This window comes from Lotus japonicus, chromosome 1 (assembly GCF_012489685.1).
Source record: "Lotus japonicus ecotype B-129 chromosome 1, LjGifu_v1.2".
NCBI lineage: Eukaryota > Viridiplantae > Streptophyta > Magnoliopsida > Fabales > Fabaceae > Lotus > Lotus japonicus.
Window position 1 is genome coordinate 135,447,781 of NC_080041.1, and position 17,373 is coordinate 135,465,153.

A 17,373-nucleotide genomic window follows, 5' to 3' on the forward strand; every position below is an offset into this window, starting at 1 on the left:
TTTGAAGGTTTATTGACGTTTCTATAAGGTTAGTTTAACATTTTCAAATTATACATTGTTTATATTTGTATTGGTTACTATTACACTTATAATTTTTTTTTCCTTTCTAGGTTCTATAGCTCAAATATGCTTATTGACAACAAGCACGATTATGAAGTTTATATCATTAATCATGGACTACAATTTTGAATAAGGGTTCATGTTGCTGTCATTGTTATGTTTATCTTATTTTAATTTCAATGTAATGCATTACTTAAAAAGTTGTTTTTTATTACTATTCAAGTGTTGACATAGTCAGGTATCTACAACCTCATCAAATTAATCTATTTACTGTGCTATATTCATCTACATGTTTGTAACATATGTTCGGTTCCATATCTTTTATACTTATTGAAAAGAGCCTAAACTAAGTTAAAACACATTACTACTGATTCATCTTTACAATAAATTTAATCGCCGTGCAACGCACGGGTAAAGAACACTAGTATATATAAGAACAGCAATTATTTGTCAATGTATAGCCGGCCCATGATCATTATCATGGGCAAGTGGGTTACAGAAAGCAATAAAATCCAAAGATAGAACTTGACCCAAAAAAAAAAAGAACAAATTAGAGAGAGTGAGATTTAAGAGAAGAACAATTATCAAAGACAAATAGTTATTTGAATCCCATTTTATACTCAACCTCTCATCATGCCTGTGTTGTGGCAACTGTTAGTTTAATACTAAAATTGGTGGCAAAATATACAAACATTGTGCAGACACACTTATTGCTGCAAAGAAACATGTTTAGTAAAGTGGAGTGATTGTAGAAGCCAGCTAGATAATACAGCTAAATTGGAAAAGAAACTTGCAAGAACCCAAGTGGTTTGATCCAGAGGCGGATTCACCGCCCGGCGAGCTTGGGCCTATGCCCAGGCTCTGGCCAAACAAATAATTTTTTTCTTTGGACCCAATCATCTTTTAGGGAAAAATTTATTATGATCATCTAAAAACTTGTGTATAGTTACACCAAACACTTTTGACCCACTATAGCAGGTTTTTAAAAAAAAAATTAAAATTCATATTTTCTTAATTAAACATTTATCTTTAATAAATATTTTCAAAGTGTTTTCTTTTTTCCTTAATCTGTTCTTCTTCTCTCTCCCTTCTTCACCAGATTCAAACCTCAAAACCCATCCCCACCATCTCTGCAAAATCCATCCTCTTCTCTCTAAAATACATCCATTTCTTATCACTTTCCCCTGTGTCCATGTTGCACTGGGTTTTTTTTTCCTTTGCTTATAACTTAAACCCATTTGTGTTCATATTGGATCTGAGTCTCCCTCTCTCTAAAACCCAGATTTGTGTTCGCCGCAGAGCTGGGTTTCGTTGTGTATTCTTACACCGAACGAGAAGATTTGGGTTTTTCTATCTCCCTTCATATCCATATTGATTGCTCAAATTGACCAGCTTAACTGAATGGGTTACGATCTTCCATGGGGACACAAGCAGCGGTCAAGCAAGGAGGTTCTAGATCTTTTTATCCTTGCTGTTTTATGGGAAAAAAATGCAAGTATACTCTACTCAGACTTGTGTGCATGAATGAAAGGGAAAAAACGATTAGATTCATCTCAATTTATTGTTAAACACATGCAACAAGAATGAATTTTCTTAATGGAGCTCTTTTTGCTAATTATTAAGGGTGTGGATCTGGGTAAAAATACAAACTTTGATGTTGGTGGAAGGAGATGGAAGCCAAACACAAAAATTTCGAATTTTGATTTGCAGAGGAGAAGTTGGTTTTCTGGGTAAGAAGAGAAGAAATGAAGAAGAAGAAGAAGAAGAAACTAATCTGAATAAGAGAAGAACTTGGTTTCTGAACGGCTTCCACGTTTCTGGGCAACTTTTTTTTTAACTATTTTAATTAACCTAATCATTCATTAACTAATTTACTAATATATATGATTTTTGATTTTTTTTATAAAAAAACCTGCTTAACCTCCTACCATAGGTCAAAAGTGCTTGGTGTAACTATACACAAGTTTTTAGATGTGCATAATAAATTCCTCCATCTTTTAGGCCCAAAAAAAGAAAAGAAAAAGGGCAAAATTTGAAGGTGAGGCGTGGGTGTGGCTGACAGGCTGAGGGAGTGAGGCAGTGGCGGTGGGTGAGTGAGTACGGTGTTGGTGAGGCGTGGGTGAGGGGGATGCGGTGAGTGAGACAGAGAGTGAGTGACTGACCCTCCATAGAGAGAGAAAAACACCAAAAGGGAGAAAGGGTCACTGGAACAACTCAAAGGTAGCATTACTTTGAAATTAGAGATGATACCTTCCATAGAGAGAAAAAAAAGACAAGGAAGAACGAAGTACTGAATGCAATTCTATAATAGGATCCTTCCTTTGTGTGTCAAATTGAAGAAAACTAAAAAGAGAAAGAAAGTGGAAGCTCTACACAGGGACGGCGGCGCAAGGATGAATGGTTGAAGTTAGAGATAAGGTTAAATTATTAACTGAGTATAATAATGGCCTTTTTTTGTAAAAAAATATCTGGCCTATGTATTTCTACTTGGGCTAGTGTGCCACATTGACCCACTAAAAAGAGTTATTAGACCCAAATATTTATAAGGTAGATAACAAAAATAGAAGACCATATTTTAATGATGTGAGAAAATTTCTCTTTTTATTTAATTTCATTAATTGACATGACACATCTTTAAAATCTGATTGGTTGACGGTGTAAAAAAACTTTACACCGTCGATGCATCATCATTTTTCTCGTATCAACTTATATTAGTTTATCGTTTTTAAAATAAGTTACAAATAATATATTTATATAAAAATAAAATAATTACGTCAAGTTTATGATAAATTAAAATATTATAAGTATTAGTTTATGTAATAAATATTGATTTAATTATAACACCATCAAAATAATATATAAATATAATTCAATAACACTAAAGCTATTTATTTTTCTAGAAGATGAATAAGAAATGTCAAACCTGCACAAAACGTAATTTTTTTTTGAGAAAAAATAGATTATTATATTAATAATATGGATAAATCATGAGAACAATCCTCTCATGTAGATGGGTTGAAGAGAATATAAAAATGTAACATGGATCCCAATCTCAGGCAAAGTAGCAAAAAGCCTTATTCGGTGTGTTGCGTACACGTACCCGTAGCATGTGCCGGAGCGTATGGCGAACTTGGTAACTATGGAGTGTACTATATGTTTGGGTTGTGTGCTTAATTGAGAATAAAACATATTTGTCATTGTAACTGGACTGGGCGAGCCCCTAGAGGGGCGACGCCCAGGGTTCGGCCCGCCCAAGGGCGAGAGCCTGGCCTTAAGTTGGGCCTCAACTTCAGAGGCCCAATTGGCCCAATAGGTAGTGCCCAAGCTCTATAAATAAGAGGTAGATACCAATTGTAAGGGACTTTTGGCTCATTTTATGAAATAGCACATGAAATTCAGCACTCTCTCTCTCATTCTCTTTCTCTCTCTAGCACATTCTTCCACTCTCTAGGTACTATCCTTTCCTTCAATGTTCATTCCCAGAACATTTGGCGCCGTCTGTGGGGATCGATAAACTTTCTATTCCCATTCACGTGGACTGATTGTGCAAGAGCCGATCTCTAGTTACAATTTGGCGATTCTAAAGTTTTTCTTGGTTTGATTCTGTGATCGGTGCTTGTTTTCCGATCGAGTTTGTGTCATTCCTGGTTTAGATGGAGACTCGACGCAGGAAGCAACATCATTCGCCGGTGCGACGGCGAACCTCGCCGCCTCGGCGGCCTCAGCGAGTTGTCTTGGATTCTCCGATGCGAACAGCGGGAGTACAGGCTACACGCACTTCTTTGCCGCCTTCTCCTCTTCCATCACCACCACCTCCTCCATCGCCTTCGCAGATCGGATCTCCGGAGCGCTCACCGGAGAATTCACCTACTCCGGAGCGACAACCGGCAGTGACGCAGGAGGAATGGCGCCATATGATGCGCAGCATTGGCGACATCCAGCAGCGGAATGAGCATTTACAAGCTCAGTTAGATTTCTACCGCCGCGAGCAACAAGATGATTGAGGCAGAGAAGGGATTCCGTAGCTGAGTTCTGTCCGTTCTCGGAGGACGTTGAGAATGTGGCGATTCCAGATAATATGAAAACGCTGGTTCTGGATTCTTACAGCGGGGATTCTGATCCGAAGGATCATCTTCTGTATTTCAACACGAAGATGGTGATAATCGCGACATCAGACGCGGTGAAATGCAGGATGTTTCCATCGACTTTCAAATCAACGGCGATGGCATGGTTCACAACTTTGCCGCGCGGATCGATTTCGAATTTCAGAGACTTCTCATCCAAGTTTCTAGTGCAATTCTCCGCGAATAAGAATCAGCCGGTGACGATCAATGATCTATACAACATTCGCCAACAAGAAGGAGAGTCACTGAAGGAGTACATGGCAAGGTACAGCGCTGCATCGGTCAAGGTAGAGGATGAGGAACCTCGAGCCTGTGCTCTAGCATTCAAGAATGGTTTGTTACTGGGAAGGTTGAACAGCAAGTTGACACGCAAGCCTACACGTTCGATGGAAGAGATGCGTGCTCGCGCTAGCACTTATATTCTTGACGAGGAGGACGATGCTTTCAAAAGAAAGCGCGCGAAACTGGAAAAAGGCGACACGTCACCCAAGCGTGCGAAAAAAGATAAGGATGGCGAAGATAAGGGGGATGGCAAGCGGCAAAGAGAAGATAAAGGAAAGGCGGTACTGAAACCGACCAAGGCACAGTTGTATCCACGGCGCGATGATTATGAACAACGCCGGCCTTGGCAATCTAAGTCTCATCGCCAGCGGGAGGAGGCTGACATGGTGATGAACACAGATTTAACGGATATGCTCTGCGAGGCGAGGGACACACATCTAGTGGATGAGCCAGAGGCCCTAAAGTATCAACCACGGGACGCCAATCCCAAGAAGTGGTGTGAATACCATCGGTCCATCGGGCATGACACGGACGACTGCTGGACTTTGCAGCGGGAGATTGATAAGTTGATTCGGGCGGGACACTTCAGGCGCGATGGGCGAGGAGAATCGTTCTGGTGCTGGACAATATCGGGGAAATCGCCAAAAGGAGTGGCGCTACAATGGCGATCGCAACAAAACGGATAAGCGAGAGGAGGAGCGAACAGACAATAAGGACGAGAAGAAGCAAGAATCAGCGGCTATCGCCACAAAAGGGGCTGATGACACGTTCGCCCAACACTCAGGACCGCCAGTAGGGACCATAAACAGCATCGCTGGAGGATTTGGCGGTGGAGGCGACACCCACGCGGCGCGGAAACGTCATATTCGTGCAGTTAATTCAGTTCATGAAGTTGCTTTCGGATTCGTGCACCCTGACATAACAATCTCGATGGCAGACTTTGAGGGGATAAAACCTCACAAGGATGACCCAATAGTAGTGCAATTAAGGTTGAATAGTTTCAACGTTAGAAGGGTACTCCTGGATCAGGGAAGTTCAGCTGATATCATCTATGGCGACACATTTGACAAGTTGGGACTGACTGACAATGATCTGACTCCATATGCGGGAACCTTGGTGGGTTTTGCAGGAGAGCAAGTAATGGTGCGAGGATTCATCGATCTAGACACAATATTCGGGGAAGATGAGTGTGCAAGGGTTTTGAAGGTAAGGTATCTGGTCCTCCAGGTGGTGGCATCTTATAATGTCATCATTGGGCGAAATACATTGAATCGCCTCTGTGCTATAATTTCAACATCCCACTTGGCGGTCAAGTATCCACTAAGCAATGGCAAGGGTTGGTAAGCTGAAGGTTGACCAGAAGATGGCGAGGGAATGTTATAATAATTGCCTCAACCTGTATGGCAAGAAGAGTGCGTTGGTCGGACACAGATGTTATGAAATTGAAACTTCGGATGAAAATCTTGACCCACGTGGCGAGGGGCGAGTGAACAGGCCCACGCCAATTGAGGAAACAAAGGCGCTGAAGTTTGGCGATCGCACTTTGAAGATTGGGACCAGATTGACGGACGAGCAGGAGACGCGCCTGATAAAGTTGCTAGGCGAGAACTTAGATTTGTTTGCTTGGAGCTGCAAGGATATGCCCGGAATTGATCCAAACTTCATCTGCCATCGATTAGCATTGAATCCAAGTGTCAAGCCAGTTTCACAACTCAGGCGGCATTTGGGCGGAGAGAAAGGAAAAGCGGTTCAACAGGAAGTAGACAAGTTGCTGGCGGCAGAATTCATCAGGGAGGTGAAATATCCGACGTGGTTGGCGAACGTCGTGATGGTGAAGAAGGCGAATGGAAAATGGCGAATGTGCGTGGATTACACAGACTTAAACAAGGCATGCCCAAAGGATTCTTATCCCCTTCCCAGCATTGATGGTCTCGTTGATGGTGCCTCGGGCAACGAACTGCTTAGCTTGATGGATGCTTACTCTGGTTATCATCAAATCCGCATGCACCCGGCAGACGAGGACAAAACGGCTTTCATGACCGCCAGAGTCAACTATTGCTATCGCACCATGCCGTTTGGATTAAAGAATGCTGGGGCGACTTACCAAAGATTGATGGATAGGGTTTTTGCTGGGCAGGTTGGGAGAAACATGAAAGTTTATGTTGATGACATGATCGTTAAATCAGCGCGTGGCTTGGACCATCATCAAGATCTGGAAGAAGCATTTGGCGAGATAAGGAAGTACAATATGCGCCTCAACCCGGAGAAATGCTCTTTTGGTGTTCAGGGCGGCAAGTTTTTAGGCTTCATGATCACGTCCAGAGGAATAGAGATAAACCCAGACAAATGCAAGGCGATTCAGCAGATGAAAAGCCCCTCTAATGTGAAAGAGGTCCAACGTTTAACAGGGCGAATAACAGCTTTATCTCGATTTCTTCCTAAGTCTGGTGATAGATCCTTCCCTTTTTTCAAGTGTCTTCGAAAAAATGTTGCATTTGAGTGGACAGCGGAGTGTGAAGAAGCTTTTGTTCGCCTCAAGGAACTCCTGTCATCACCGCCAATCTTGTCAAAACCAATGCAGGGACACCCGCTGCACTTGTATTTTGCTGTGAGTGATAGTGCTCTGAGTTCTGTGATACTGCAGGAAATAGATGGCGAGCAGCGAATTGTTTATTTTGTTAGCCACACACTCCAGGGTGCAGAGATCAGATACCAGAAAATTGAGAAGGCGGCACTGGCGGTCCTTGTCACCGCCCGGCGGTTGAGACCTTATTTTCAGAGCTTTCCAGTGAAGGTGCGAACGGATTTGCCCCTGAGACAAGTGTTACAAAAGCCGGATTTGTCAGGTAGATTGGTCGCCAGGTCGGTTGAATTATCTGAATATGGGTTGCAATATGATAAGCGAGGCACAGTTGGCGCACAGTCACTGGCTGATTTTGTGGTGGAGTTGACCCCAGACCTGGTTGAAAGAGTGGACACCCAGTGGACTCTCTTTGTAGATGGATCCTCATTTCATACAACATTAACAAATATGTAAAGTCATGATACTCAATCATCTATATAGTATTAATTTTATACGTGTGAAATAAGATATTGGAAAACGAAATGAGCATGATCTTCATAGATTGATTCCAAAAATAGAAACAACCAACCAACAAGTTGGTTGAGAAGAAAGCAACTTTGGATTGAAAAGACGGGTAAGATATGGATAAGAATGCAGAATACAAGACCAACCAAACTGGATGAGGCTACCACGTAATGCCATGTCACATTTTCATTTTAATATTCATTTTAAAAACGTGATTGATTGTTTTGTTACTCCTAGATTTGTGTGGTGATTGAAGACAATCAAGACATGATCCTAGTACAACACAACACAACGCGGTTTTGAAATCTTTTCAAATCACCTTGTTGAAAATCACTATAACACAGTACAATATTTATTTGAGTGTCTTTGTTAGAAAGAACAGAGAAACAGGGTAGAAATGGAGAGGGTGTTTTCAGTGGAGGAGATAACGGAGGAGTATTGGTCGTCGGTGGGGAAGGATGAACCGGGGAAGATGAACCGGAGTACTTCAGAGTGGGCTTTTCAGCAGTTTCTGAAGGAGGCTTCTTCTTCTGTGGCGGCTGAACAACCTTGTTCTTCTACTTCTCCTTCTTCCTCTTCCTCTTCTTCTATGGTTGACGTCAAACTCAAAAATGATCCTAGTGTTGTTGTTCCTGTTCCTATTGATTCTGAGGATTATCATGCTATTCTCAAGACCAAGCTCAATCTTGCTTGCGCCGCCGTTGCTATGACTCGGGTATGTATGCCTTGATTGATGATTTTTCTGTTTTTGAATTTTTTCTGTTCAAATTTCATCTTTGATATGTATACTTTCTGGGGTTGGAGCAACTAAGTGTTTGCCAATTCTTATAGCCCACATGCTGTTTGTTATTATGCTTAGTCCAAAATCAATAAGCATGATGATTTTTCTGTGTAATACGATCGGGTTGTTTCATTAGAATCAAAAGATGACTATGACATGATATATTTACCTGTTCAGTGTTTACAGGGTTTTTTTTTGGCCTTAAAGAGTCAAATGACCATTTATAATTTGGTTGAAAAATGAAAAGATTGTTCTTTCAACCAATAGGTATGCAGGAAGCAGAACAATACTTCTGCTTTGAGGTCTACAATGGCAATGCATTGCAAAAAAAGATTTTTCTTGTTACTTTGATAAAGTTGGATTTAGTCAGTATTACTTTGATAATGTATATACTTTGTGTTAATACATTAGCCTCAGTGATCCGGAGTAACTTATGATCACTGAGATCTGTCTGGTGTAGCCTGAGATTAATTTTATGCTACTTAGAATGTTAACTGGTGAACCATTAACACTTTATGGCGAAAAGATTTAAGAAAAAAAACTTTTGATTGTCAAATCTATGAAGTTCCGACTCCAGACACAGACAATGAAGTGTTATACGCGGGAAGCACACACCAACAATGTGAATTTCTGGATTTCGTTATTTCCCTTCCTCCATTTAAGATGCTATAGCCTATATGCAAATGCAAGTACTTCCATTTAAGGACTCGGTCACATTATTTTTCTTTGACTTTCTGCATTTGAATGCTCATATTCTTCAAAGTTGGATTTATTCATGATCTATAACTATTACCTGGTTTAATATTAGGTTACAGTTCCCCCATTTCTGTCCTCTTTTCCAAGTGAGTTGAACAAGTATCTAACGTTTTCTTCTACTGATGACCATAGGGATCTTTGGTCAAATCTCAGGATCTTGCCACTCTTCCTGAAAATGGATCACGGGCATCTAATCCTTCTGAAATTGTTGCTGGGGCTACTCTAAAAGGTTTGATTCCATATATAAATTTGGATGTGTTCATGAAGCCTGTGTATAATAAATTATTGGGTATTAGAAGCTGCATGAATAGGGTGAATGCAAAACCTAGGTCTACAATTTTTAATTTCTAATGCTTTAGAGGTTGAATTTTTTTTTTCTCTCCTAACAGAAAAAAGTTATATCTGTATTTGTATTTTGTATGTAGAATCTGGCCCTTCTGGAAATGATGCATCTAAATTACAAAATAAAGATGTGAATGTACCAATTGGGGTTCCTACCATGCAAATCAAACCTGCTGTTGCAATCAGGTCAACAACAAGTGGATCATCAAAAGAACTGTCAGATGATGATGATGCTGAGGGAGAGATTAACATGACCGGAAACATGAACCCTGCTGATGCAAAAAGAGTAAGGAGGTAATGATAGTCACGGAATATTTTCAATGTGTTTGGCATAGAAAACATTAATGATTCCCTAATCATATTAGATCTTTAACGTGAAACGGACGGATCCAGAAAATTTAAGTTGTGGGTCCACATATATACATAAGCATATAGTACTTTGACACCAAACAGGAACAGAAGATCTTAATCCACTCATATTCAAACTCATCAGTACTACTGTTGTGAAGAAAAGTTGCATAAGTATTATAGTTAACGTTCAAGCGATTACGATATGCCTCCTCACATTTTATCCAAAGATTTATTCTTTACATTCTTTTCTTTATTAGAAAACATTTATTTTATTGAATTCAGGTACAAACTGTGCCTTGTTTAATTTAGTGCCTTAGTACTTTATCTTTCAGGATGCTTTCTAATAGAGAGTCTGCCAGACGCTCAAGAAGAAGAAAACAGGCTCATTTAACTGAGCTTGAGACACAGGTGTGCATAGTTCTTCTAGATCCAACTTCTTCTGCCCTCTCCTCTCTCTGCCTCCATGTTAGTTTTTCAAATAAGTATATGTTTTCTGACCTATATTCCATCTTAGGTCTCTGAGTTAAGAGGTGAGAATTCTTCATTGTTGAAGCGCTTAACTGACGTAAGTCAGAAATTCAGTAATGCTGCTGTTGACAACAGAGTACTAAAAGCTGATGTTGAAACATTAAGAGCAAAGGTAAATTACTTGCTGAGAGTATTTACCTATACCAGGCTTTTTCAGTGAAACCTGTTATAAGGAACCTACTGGCTCATGCTAACTAGTTCCCAAGGATTGGTTATGGTGGCAGGGTGAGGATTGTGAATGTTAGAGATATAATATAAGAATCATTCATGTGCTTTCACCCACCAACGTAAGCTTTGAAGTAATTGGTTTATGACATGCTGCTAAACCAGGATGTCGTCTTTTTTAATATGGAGACAAACTAATAGTATGTTTCGATTAACTTATTTTTCCTCCGAATCAATTTTGACACCTGGAAGCTTTTGGCACTTAGTAGCTACTCACATGAGCTTCTCTACAGAATCTATTCTGGCTTAAGAATCAATTGTAGAAGAATTTTCAAACATGCTATTATTGAAAAGAAAGTAGCATTGATTCATGTGTATTGATTACTATCTCTCATGTTTGTCATTTCCCTCCATGCTGTTCTCTTTTTCAGGTGAAGATGGCTGAAGAGACTGTCAAAAGAGTTACAGGCTTGAATCCAATATTCAATGGCATGGCTGAGATATCATCAATGGGAATGTCATTGTTTGATGAAAACCCTTCTGAGGCATCAGCTGATGCGTCTGTTCCTGTGCAAGAAGACCCAAATCATCATCTATGTCGACCCACTTCTAGTCATATTGCATCCAGTCATCTGAGAGTCAACAATAATGGATTAGGAGGCATTTCTTCTGTTGAAAGTGTGCAACAGAACAGTGCAGCAACAGTGGTAAGTGGGAACAAAATGGGGAGAACAAGTTCCCTACCAAGGGTGGCTAGCTTGGAACATCTTCAGAAGCGGATTCGCAGTGGTACGGATTCACGTGGACCTCTAAATAATGGAGAACAGTAATAGAATAGAATAGCTGAATCGAATTATGCCTTCACATGTCCGAAACCAGAACCAATTGTGAAAAGAAGTTTCTGTTAGTAGTATCTGGGTGTCAGAATTGATTCTAAGCAAAATACAAGCTGATTCAAACATGCTATAAATTATTTTACTACTTGCAACTGAAGGTTTATTCTTGTTGACTATATTGTTAATCAATCTCATGTACATAATCTTGAGCAAGTTGACTGTTGTTGGTACTTGGTAGAGTTTGCTTTATCCAAATTGGATATTGTGTGCTTCATTTCCTAATGTTATTGTCATGCTTAGTGGCAGTATGCATATGGTTTATCATTTGGTGCTTTAAATGATGAGGACACTGGGTTGTTCTCTAAACTGCAATTAATAGAAGTAACACTCCTCAACAGCTCCAATGGAACTTGTCAGTTATACCACTGTCATCATTATTATACAGCCAATATCATCTTTATATCATTAACTCAATGTGTCCAATACGCAACCATAATCTAGCATCTACATTTGAAAAATATTTTCTTTTCATTGGAAGGAAATTTGAAAGTCCACTAGTTAGATAGTGTTTGGAAACTCAATCAAAATTCACATTTAAGTCAAAATCATACTCTAGAATTCTCTAAATTTTTTGTTAGTATAAAATTATTTCTACTCGTCTCGACACAAAACCATAATAAGTTACTTCTCCTACAACTATTATCATTAGGGCATTAGTTTTAACACCCCCTCAATTAATCCCCCACCCTCCTTTATGAATCAAAATGTCTCATATACCCTTTAAAATTTAATTTCATTCCAAACATATCCATTTGCCTACCTTATCACTACCATCATTTTTGTTTGTCACACCATGGGTGAACATGGGCCGGGTAAATCCAATGAACCCGCCCAACCCAATCCGATCAAATAGAAAAAATGCGGGTTGGATCGGGCAATCGGGTTAGTCGGATAGATTTTACTACAACCCAACCAAGTTCGGATCGGATTTCGGATTCAGTTCAAATCCATCCAACCCAACCCAGAATCCATACATATAATCATAATTTTTATAATTTTACTCATACTTGGAGTGCTAGTGTCGGAGTGATGACTTTTTGAAACTTTGAGACTTAAGTATTTGTAGTTATTTGTCATATTTGAACTTAGAGTATTTGTTCGTAGTTATTTGTTAAATGTTTATATATAGTTATTTGGCATGTTGGAGAAATCTAAGTTCTAAGTGTCATGGCATGACATTTAGTGTTTTTTTCACTTTTTAGATACTATTTGTATTAGATTGTTTTATGTCATTTGGTAATGAAGTTTTATGTTTTCATGATATTTGATTATATGTCATTTATGTGGTATTATTTCTATAACTTTTTGTGTCTTTTTCATGCTATTTAGTATTATAACATATTTAGTATTTTTTTATAACTTTTTATGAATTTATAATAATTTTTGCAAGATTTTTTAATATTTCAGGTATATTATTATTTTAATATAGTGATCCAATAAATCCATCCAACCCAATCCAAACTTCGTCGGGTTGGTTCGGATCGGGTCCGAAGATGAAATTCGTGAAATCCAACCCAACCCAACCCAGACAATTTTGATCGGTTCGGATTTTATTTTGACAAAAATCCATCAAATCCAACTCATGTGCACCCCTGTCACCACCCTTCCCTTTTACTCTCATCTCATAGTTTTCTTCGTTGCCACTTTTCACACTTAATATATGTGAAAACATTTCATACTTTGTAAGTGTTAACTGAGGTATGTTCATTCTCTCTTCACCTTCTTCCTTTCGTTTTAAGGGTTCACACTCAGTGAGTGTGAAACACTGAGTGTGAAAATGTTTCATAGTTAGTAAGTGTGAAAATTTCATTTTATCACTGTTGTTCGTATTTCACACTTTAGAGTGTGAATTTGGTTTGCAGTTCACACTTTGGAGTGGGAACTAGTTGTTCCGTTCCCACTCAAAAGTGTGAAATTTACTTGTTTGTGAATTTTTCATTTTGATTTTTACCCTTTTTCATATCAGGATAGCTAATCATGTCTCATGTGCTCATTGAGAAAGTCGATAATGTGGCTGAAGGGGATCATATCAAGGTGGATCATGTGAAAGAAGTAGATAATGAAGTTGATGATATGAAAGAATGGGGTCACATATTGAAGGAGGATGAAGATTTAATGAATGCAATAGATGACATGAATGTATTATCTCATGTTGTTATGGTAGATTGTACAGAAGCCTTCACCACTGATAAAATATCACATATCTCATGTGCTTAATATGATATAAATAATTTATTGACTTTATTAAATAATAAGCTAACCGTGTTTGTTGTTTGTTGAAATTCCAAAATCCGCATGAAAGTCTTTGATTGGGCTCAGTTGGTGGGGAAGAACAATGACTTTGTTGTTATTATGATAAGGTCTGACTATGGAACCTTGAACGGGAAGGAAAGTTTGACATTAGGGTGTGAGCAGGGTGGTAAATTCAAACCATACAAGGGAAAGTTTGACATTAGGGTGTGAGCTTGCATTTTTCGCACTCTTGAATGTGAAATTTAATTATAAAAAATGAAATATTTAAAATTGAAAATAAAATTCTTAACAGTTGGTTCCTTCTCACTTTGAGGGTAAAATTTGAAAATATTTCACACTCTTGAGTGTGAAATTAAAATATAAAAAAACCAAAAATTATTTTTAAAAATAAAATTATTAACAGTTCAATAACTCACACTCTTGAGTGTGAAATTTGAAAATGTTTCACACACTTGAGTGTGGAATTTAATTATAAAAAACGAAATATTTAAAATTAAAAATAAAATTCTTAACAGTTGTTTCCTTCACACTCTTGAGTGTGAAATGAAAATATAAAAAAACAAAAAGAAAATTTTAAGAAATTATTAACAGTTCAATAACTCACACTCTTGAGTGTGAAATTTGAAAATGTTTTACACACTTGAGTGTGAAATCTAATTCTAAAGAAACGAAAAATTTAAAATTGAAAATAAAATCCTCAACAGTTGGTCCATTCACACTCCGATCCTGATATTGAGTGCGAAACTGAATTGTGTTTCACACTCAAGGGTGTGAAACACAATTGTGTGAATCGAGTATGTTCATTCTTTCTTCACATTCTTCCTTTCGTTTTAAGCGTTTCACACTTAGTGGGTGTGAAATCTTTTCACACTCATTGAGTGTGAAAAAAATGTTTCACAGTTAGTAGGTGTGAAAATACTATCACACTTTGATTATCTCTTTATAAGAGAGGGTATTAAGGGAATTTAGAAAATAAAAGATGGTGTGGGATTAATAAGGGGGGTGTTAAAACTAATGCCCTTATCATTATGTGGTCCATACAATTATGTGACTTATCACTTAACACACACAAATCAGAATCTCAGGAGATTAGTCTCATAGTTGTCGACTGTGATGATATTTTTCACATGTAATGAGTAAAATCCAGAAAAAAGGAAAAATAACAGAGATTTATATATACTATATAGTTTTTTTTTGTGTATAGGAAAATAATATATACTATATAGTTTTCTTGAAAAAATATCCTAGCCACAAGCATAGGCAAGAGAACCAAACGAGATGGAGATGATGATGATGAGCTGTGTTTCGTTTCCCTCATCTTCTTCTTCTTCAATCCCAATCACAAGACCTTCCTCTGTTAACAACCTCGCTTTCTCTTCTTCATTTCGTTCCATTGCAAGCGTAGCACCACCCATCACCACCACTCCACGACGGAGAAACAAAGGTACTGCTCTCACTTGCAACGCCTTGTTTGGCCTCGGCGTTCCCGAACTCGTCGTCATCGCCGGCGTCGCCGCCATCGTTTTTGGACCCAAGAAGTTGCCTGAAGTCGGTCGCAGCATCGGCAAAACTCTCAAGAGCTTCCAACAGGTTCCTCTTCCTTCCCTCTCTTCGTTCATTGAAATTGGATTTACAGTTTTACAAATTTGAAATTGAAGTCATTTTGCTTCTTGAGAAATTTATACTTGTAATTCTGCATAAAGGGTCATTGAAAAGTTGCTAAAGGTGTTTTTTTCCTTGCATTTTTTGGTGAATTGCATTGAATATGCATAGGGTTTTCTTTGTTGTTGCTATCCCATGCAATATCTGAAAGTTTAATTTAAACGAATGAAAGTCTGTACTGAATGTTCATACTAAACTTGTTAGTACAGTGACTGCCCAATGTGATCCTTGTTTTGTGCCTTACTGCTTTAACCAGCTTCCAATTTAGTGGCTCAAACTGATTCCCTGTTTTGCATGAACTTTTCATCAAGGAATTCTAGAAGAAGACTGACATCTTAGGCCCCTACTGGCTTAGTAGCTCAAATTTATCTAAAAAACTGAAACTCTGTATTGGAGTCACTTTGTAGGCTATGTTTTACAGAAAAAAGATGTAGCACTTAGCAGTTCAAAGTAGTTGTTCTATGTCTTGAATTTGGGATAGAGTGTGAAGATTGTAGGAATTTTTTGGTAGTTGCACTGGGAAAGTTGTGTGGTTAGGTTATTCTTTGGACAGCTGTGAGTAGTCCTCCTATATGAGATTTTGGACAGGCTCTTATACCATCTTGAATTTGAGCTGAGTCTAACTCTGCCAAAAGCTAACTTATAATGTGAGGATTGTCCAACAGTGCTATTTTGGCTATATCTCTAGTCGATTATCAAATACTATGTTTGATTTTCAAGATGACGGTCATATGACTCTTGAGATAGAACCAAACAAAAGATGTATAGGACAGAACTCTTAAATTTTTTTATTCAATAAACTGATGGTTAACTTTTTGTTCACCAAATAACCACATACAATATCATCCAAAAGTTATTAAAAATAATTTTTTTTTCCTTTTCATGATAGCTCTTTTTCTCGAGACCTTTCTGTCCCTCAATCCTTGCCCTTCATCCTTTCTTCTCCTTGTACCTTTCTCGAGACCTTTCCTAATATTTGTACTGTCGATGGGCCATCAAACAATAGACAAAACAAAAGGGTGTGCTCTGACTTAGATACTTGTGTTGTTCTATTCTGCTTCTAGTGTACCTTAATGTGCATCAAATATGCTTTATATACCTCTCATAGGACTTTTATGCGCATATGATTTAACTGTTAATGCTCCAGCAAGTCTCATGGGTTGATGAAGGCCTGTTTATAAATGATCAATCAAAAATAGGAGGTGAAAAAAATGGAACAATTCATTCAAGAAACTAAACAGGTTTTAAACTGTGGAAAGTGTATTCCTCAGCTTTTATGTTAACATGTAATCATCCCCTAATATCCATGATTAGCATCCGCTAATGGGTTTGGATAAATTCCCTACTAAGTAAGAACTCTTCATGCACTCAAGCTGGCAAAATTTTGGATTCTAGCATTGAGTTTAATGTGAATCAATGAATGTGATGTTGTCATCTACTAACTGTTCAATATTTTCTTGATGGCTTATATTCTTATTTAGCATTTACTATATTATGCAAATCTTATAGGCAGCAAAGGAATTTGAGACCGAGCTTAAAAAGGAACCTGATTCCATTGGAGGGCAATCTGAGGAACCTCTTGCTGTGAGCGAACAGGAGAAGCAAGAAACTGAGGTGTCTAGTTCTAAGGAGAGCGTATGAGATTTGTAGAACTTATGTTATGAGTAGGTATCAAATTTTCACCCTGACATTATGCATTTAAAGGAAACCACTTTTCCATAAGTAAGATATGTTAATTTAGTATTTCTGTCTCTCATCCGTTAAATTGACCAAACTTTAAGATAAAAGATTGATATATCGGCTGGTAGACATGGATGTTGCCCATACAAGAAAATAATGGAGTGAACGATACTATTATTCGGGTTTCATCTTCACTATGGCTACCGGGTGATCTATTCCTTGAATTATTGTAGATTCATTAGCAAATATGAGGACATAGCCTTGTTGATAGCAGTATTAAACTCGTCTTTGACTGCTCGTGGATAGAAAAGAGATGTATAGAAAATAAAATGAGGAAGGAAGTTATCACTTTCTAATTTAGTCCTTTAAGAAAACTAGTGGGAGAGGGGATTTCTAACTTCCACT

At 38.2% G+C, this 17,373-nt stretch overlaps 2 protein-coding genes across 5 annotated transcripts; both read left to right on the plus strand.

The window, feature by feature from the left end:
* Nucleotides 1–7,775: 7,775 nt before the first annotated feature.
* On the plus strand, nt 7,776–11,587 carry LOC130731286 (light-inducible protein CPRF2-like). 4 transcript variants are annotated; one of them, XM_057583520.1, is made up of 6 exons: nt 7,780–8,269; nt 9,224–9,320; nt 9,517–9,727; nt 10,102–10,192; nt 10,299–10,424; nt 10,909–11,587. In XM_057583520.1, the coding sequence occupies exons 1-6, from the start codon at nt 7,952–7,954 to the stop codon at nt 11,305–11,307; spliced, it is 1,242 nt and encodes a 413-aa protein (XP_057439503.1). In that variant the 5' UTR covers nt 7,780–7,951; the 3' UTR covers nt 11,308–11,587. The 4 variants fall into 4 exon arrangements, with proteins under 4 accessions (XP_057439505.1, XP_057439506.1, XP_057439503.1 ...); XM_057583521.1 differs by having other exon boundaries at nt 7,782–8,269; nt 10,117–10,192; XM_057583522.1 differs by lacking the exon at nt 10,299–10,424 and having other exon boundaries at nt 7,776–8,269.
* Nucleotides 11,588–14,858: 3,271 nt separating this feature from the next.
* On the plus strand, nt 14,859–17,031 carry LOC130731287 (sec-independent protein translocase protein TATA, chloroplastic-like). The gene is made up of 2 exons (XM_057583524.1): nt 14,859–15,216; nt 16,798–17,031. Exons 1-2 carry the CDS (start codon nt 14,905–14,907, stop codon nt 16,927–16,929), a joined length of 444 nt encoding a protein of 147 aa, XP_057439507.1. The 5' UTR covers nt 14,859–14,904; the 3' UTR covers nt 16,930–17,031.
* The last annotated feature ends 342 nt before the right edge of the window (nt 17,032–17,373 follow it).

Coding starts and splice junctions, on each gene's coding strand:
- LOC130731286 (XM_057583520.1), top strand. CDS start 7,952: ATGGAGAGGGTGTTTTCAGTGGAGGAGATAACGGAGGAGTATTGGTCG. Junction 8,270..9,223: donor CCGCCGTTGCTATGACTCGG/GTATGTATGCCT, acceptor TGATGACCATAG/GGATCTTTGGTCAAATCTCA. Junction 9,321..9,516: donor TGCTGGGGCTACTCTAAAAG/GTTTGATTCCAT, acceptor TTTTGTATGTAG/AATCTGGCCCTTCTGGAAAT.
- LOC130731287 (XM_057583524.1), top strand. CDS start 14,905: ATGGAGATGATGATGATGAGCTGTGTTTCGTTTCCCTCATCTTCTTCT. Junction 15,217..16,797: donor CTCTCAAGAGCTTCCAACAG/GTTCCTCTTCCT, acceptor CAAATCTTATAG/GCAGCAAAGGAATTTGAGAC.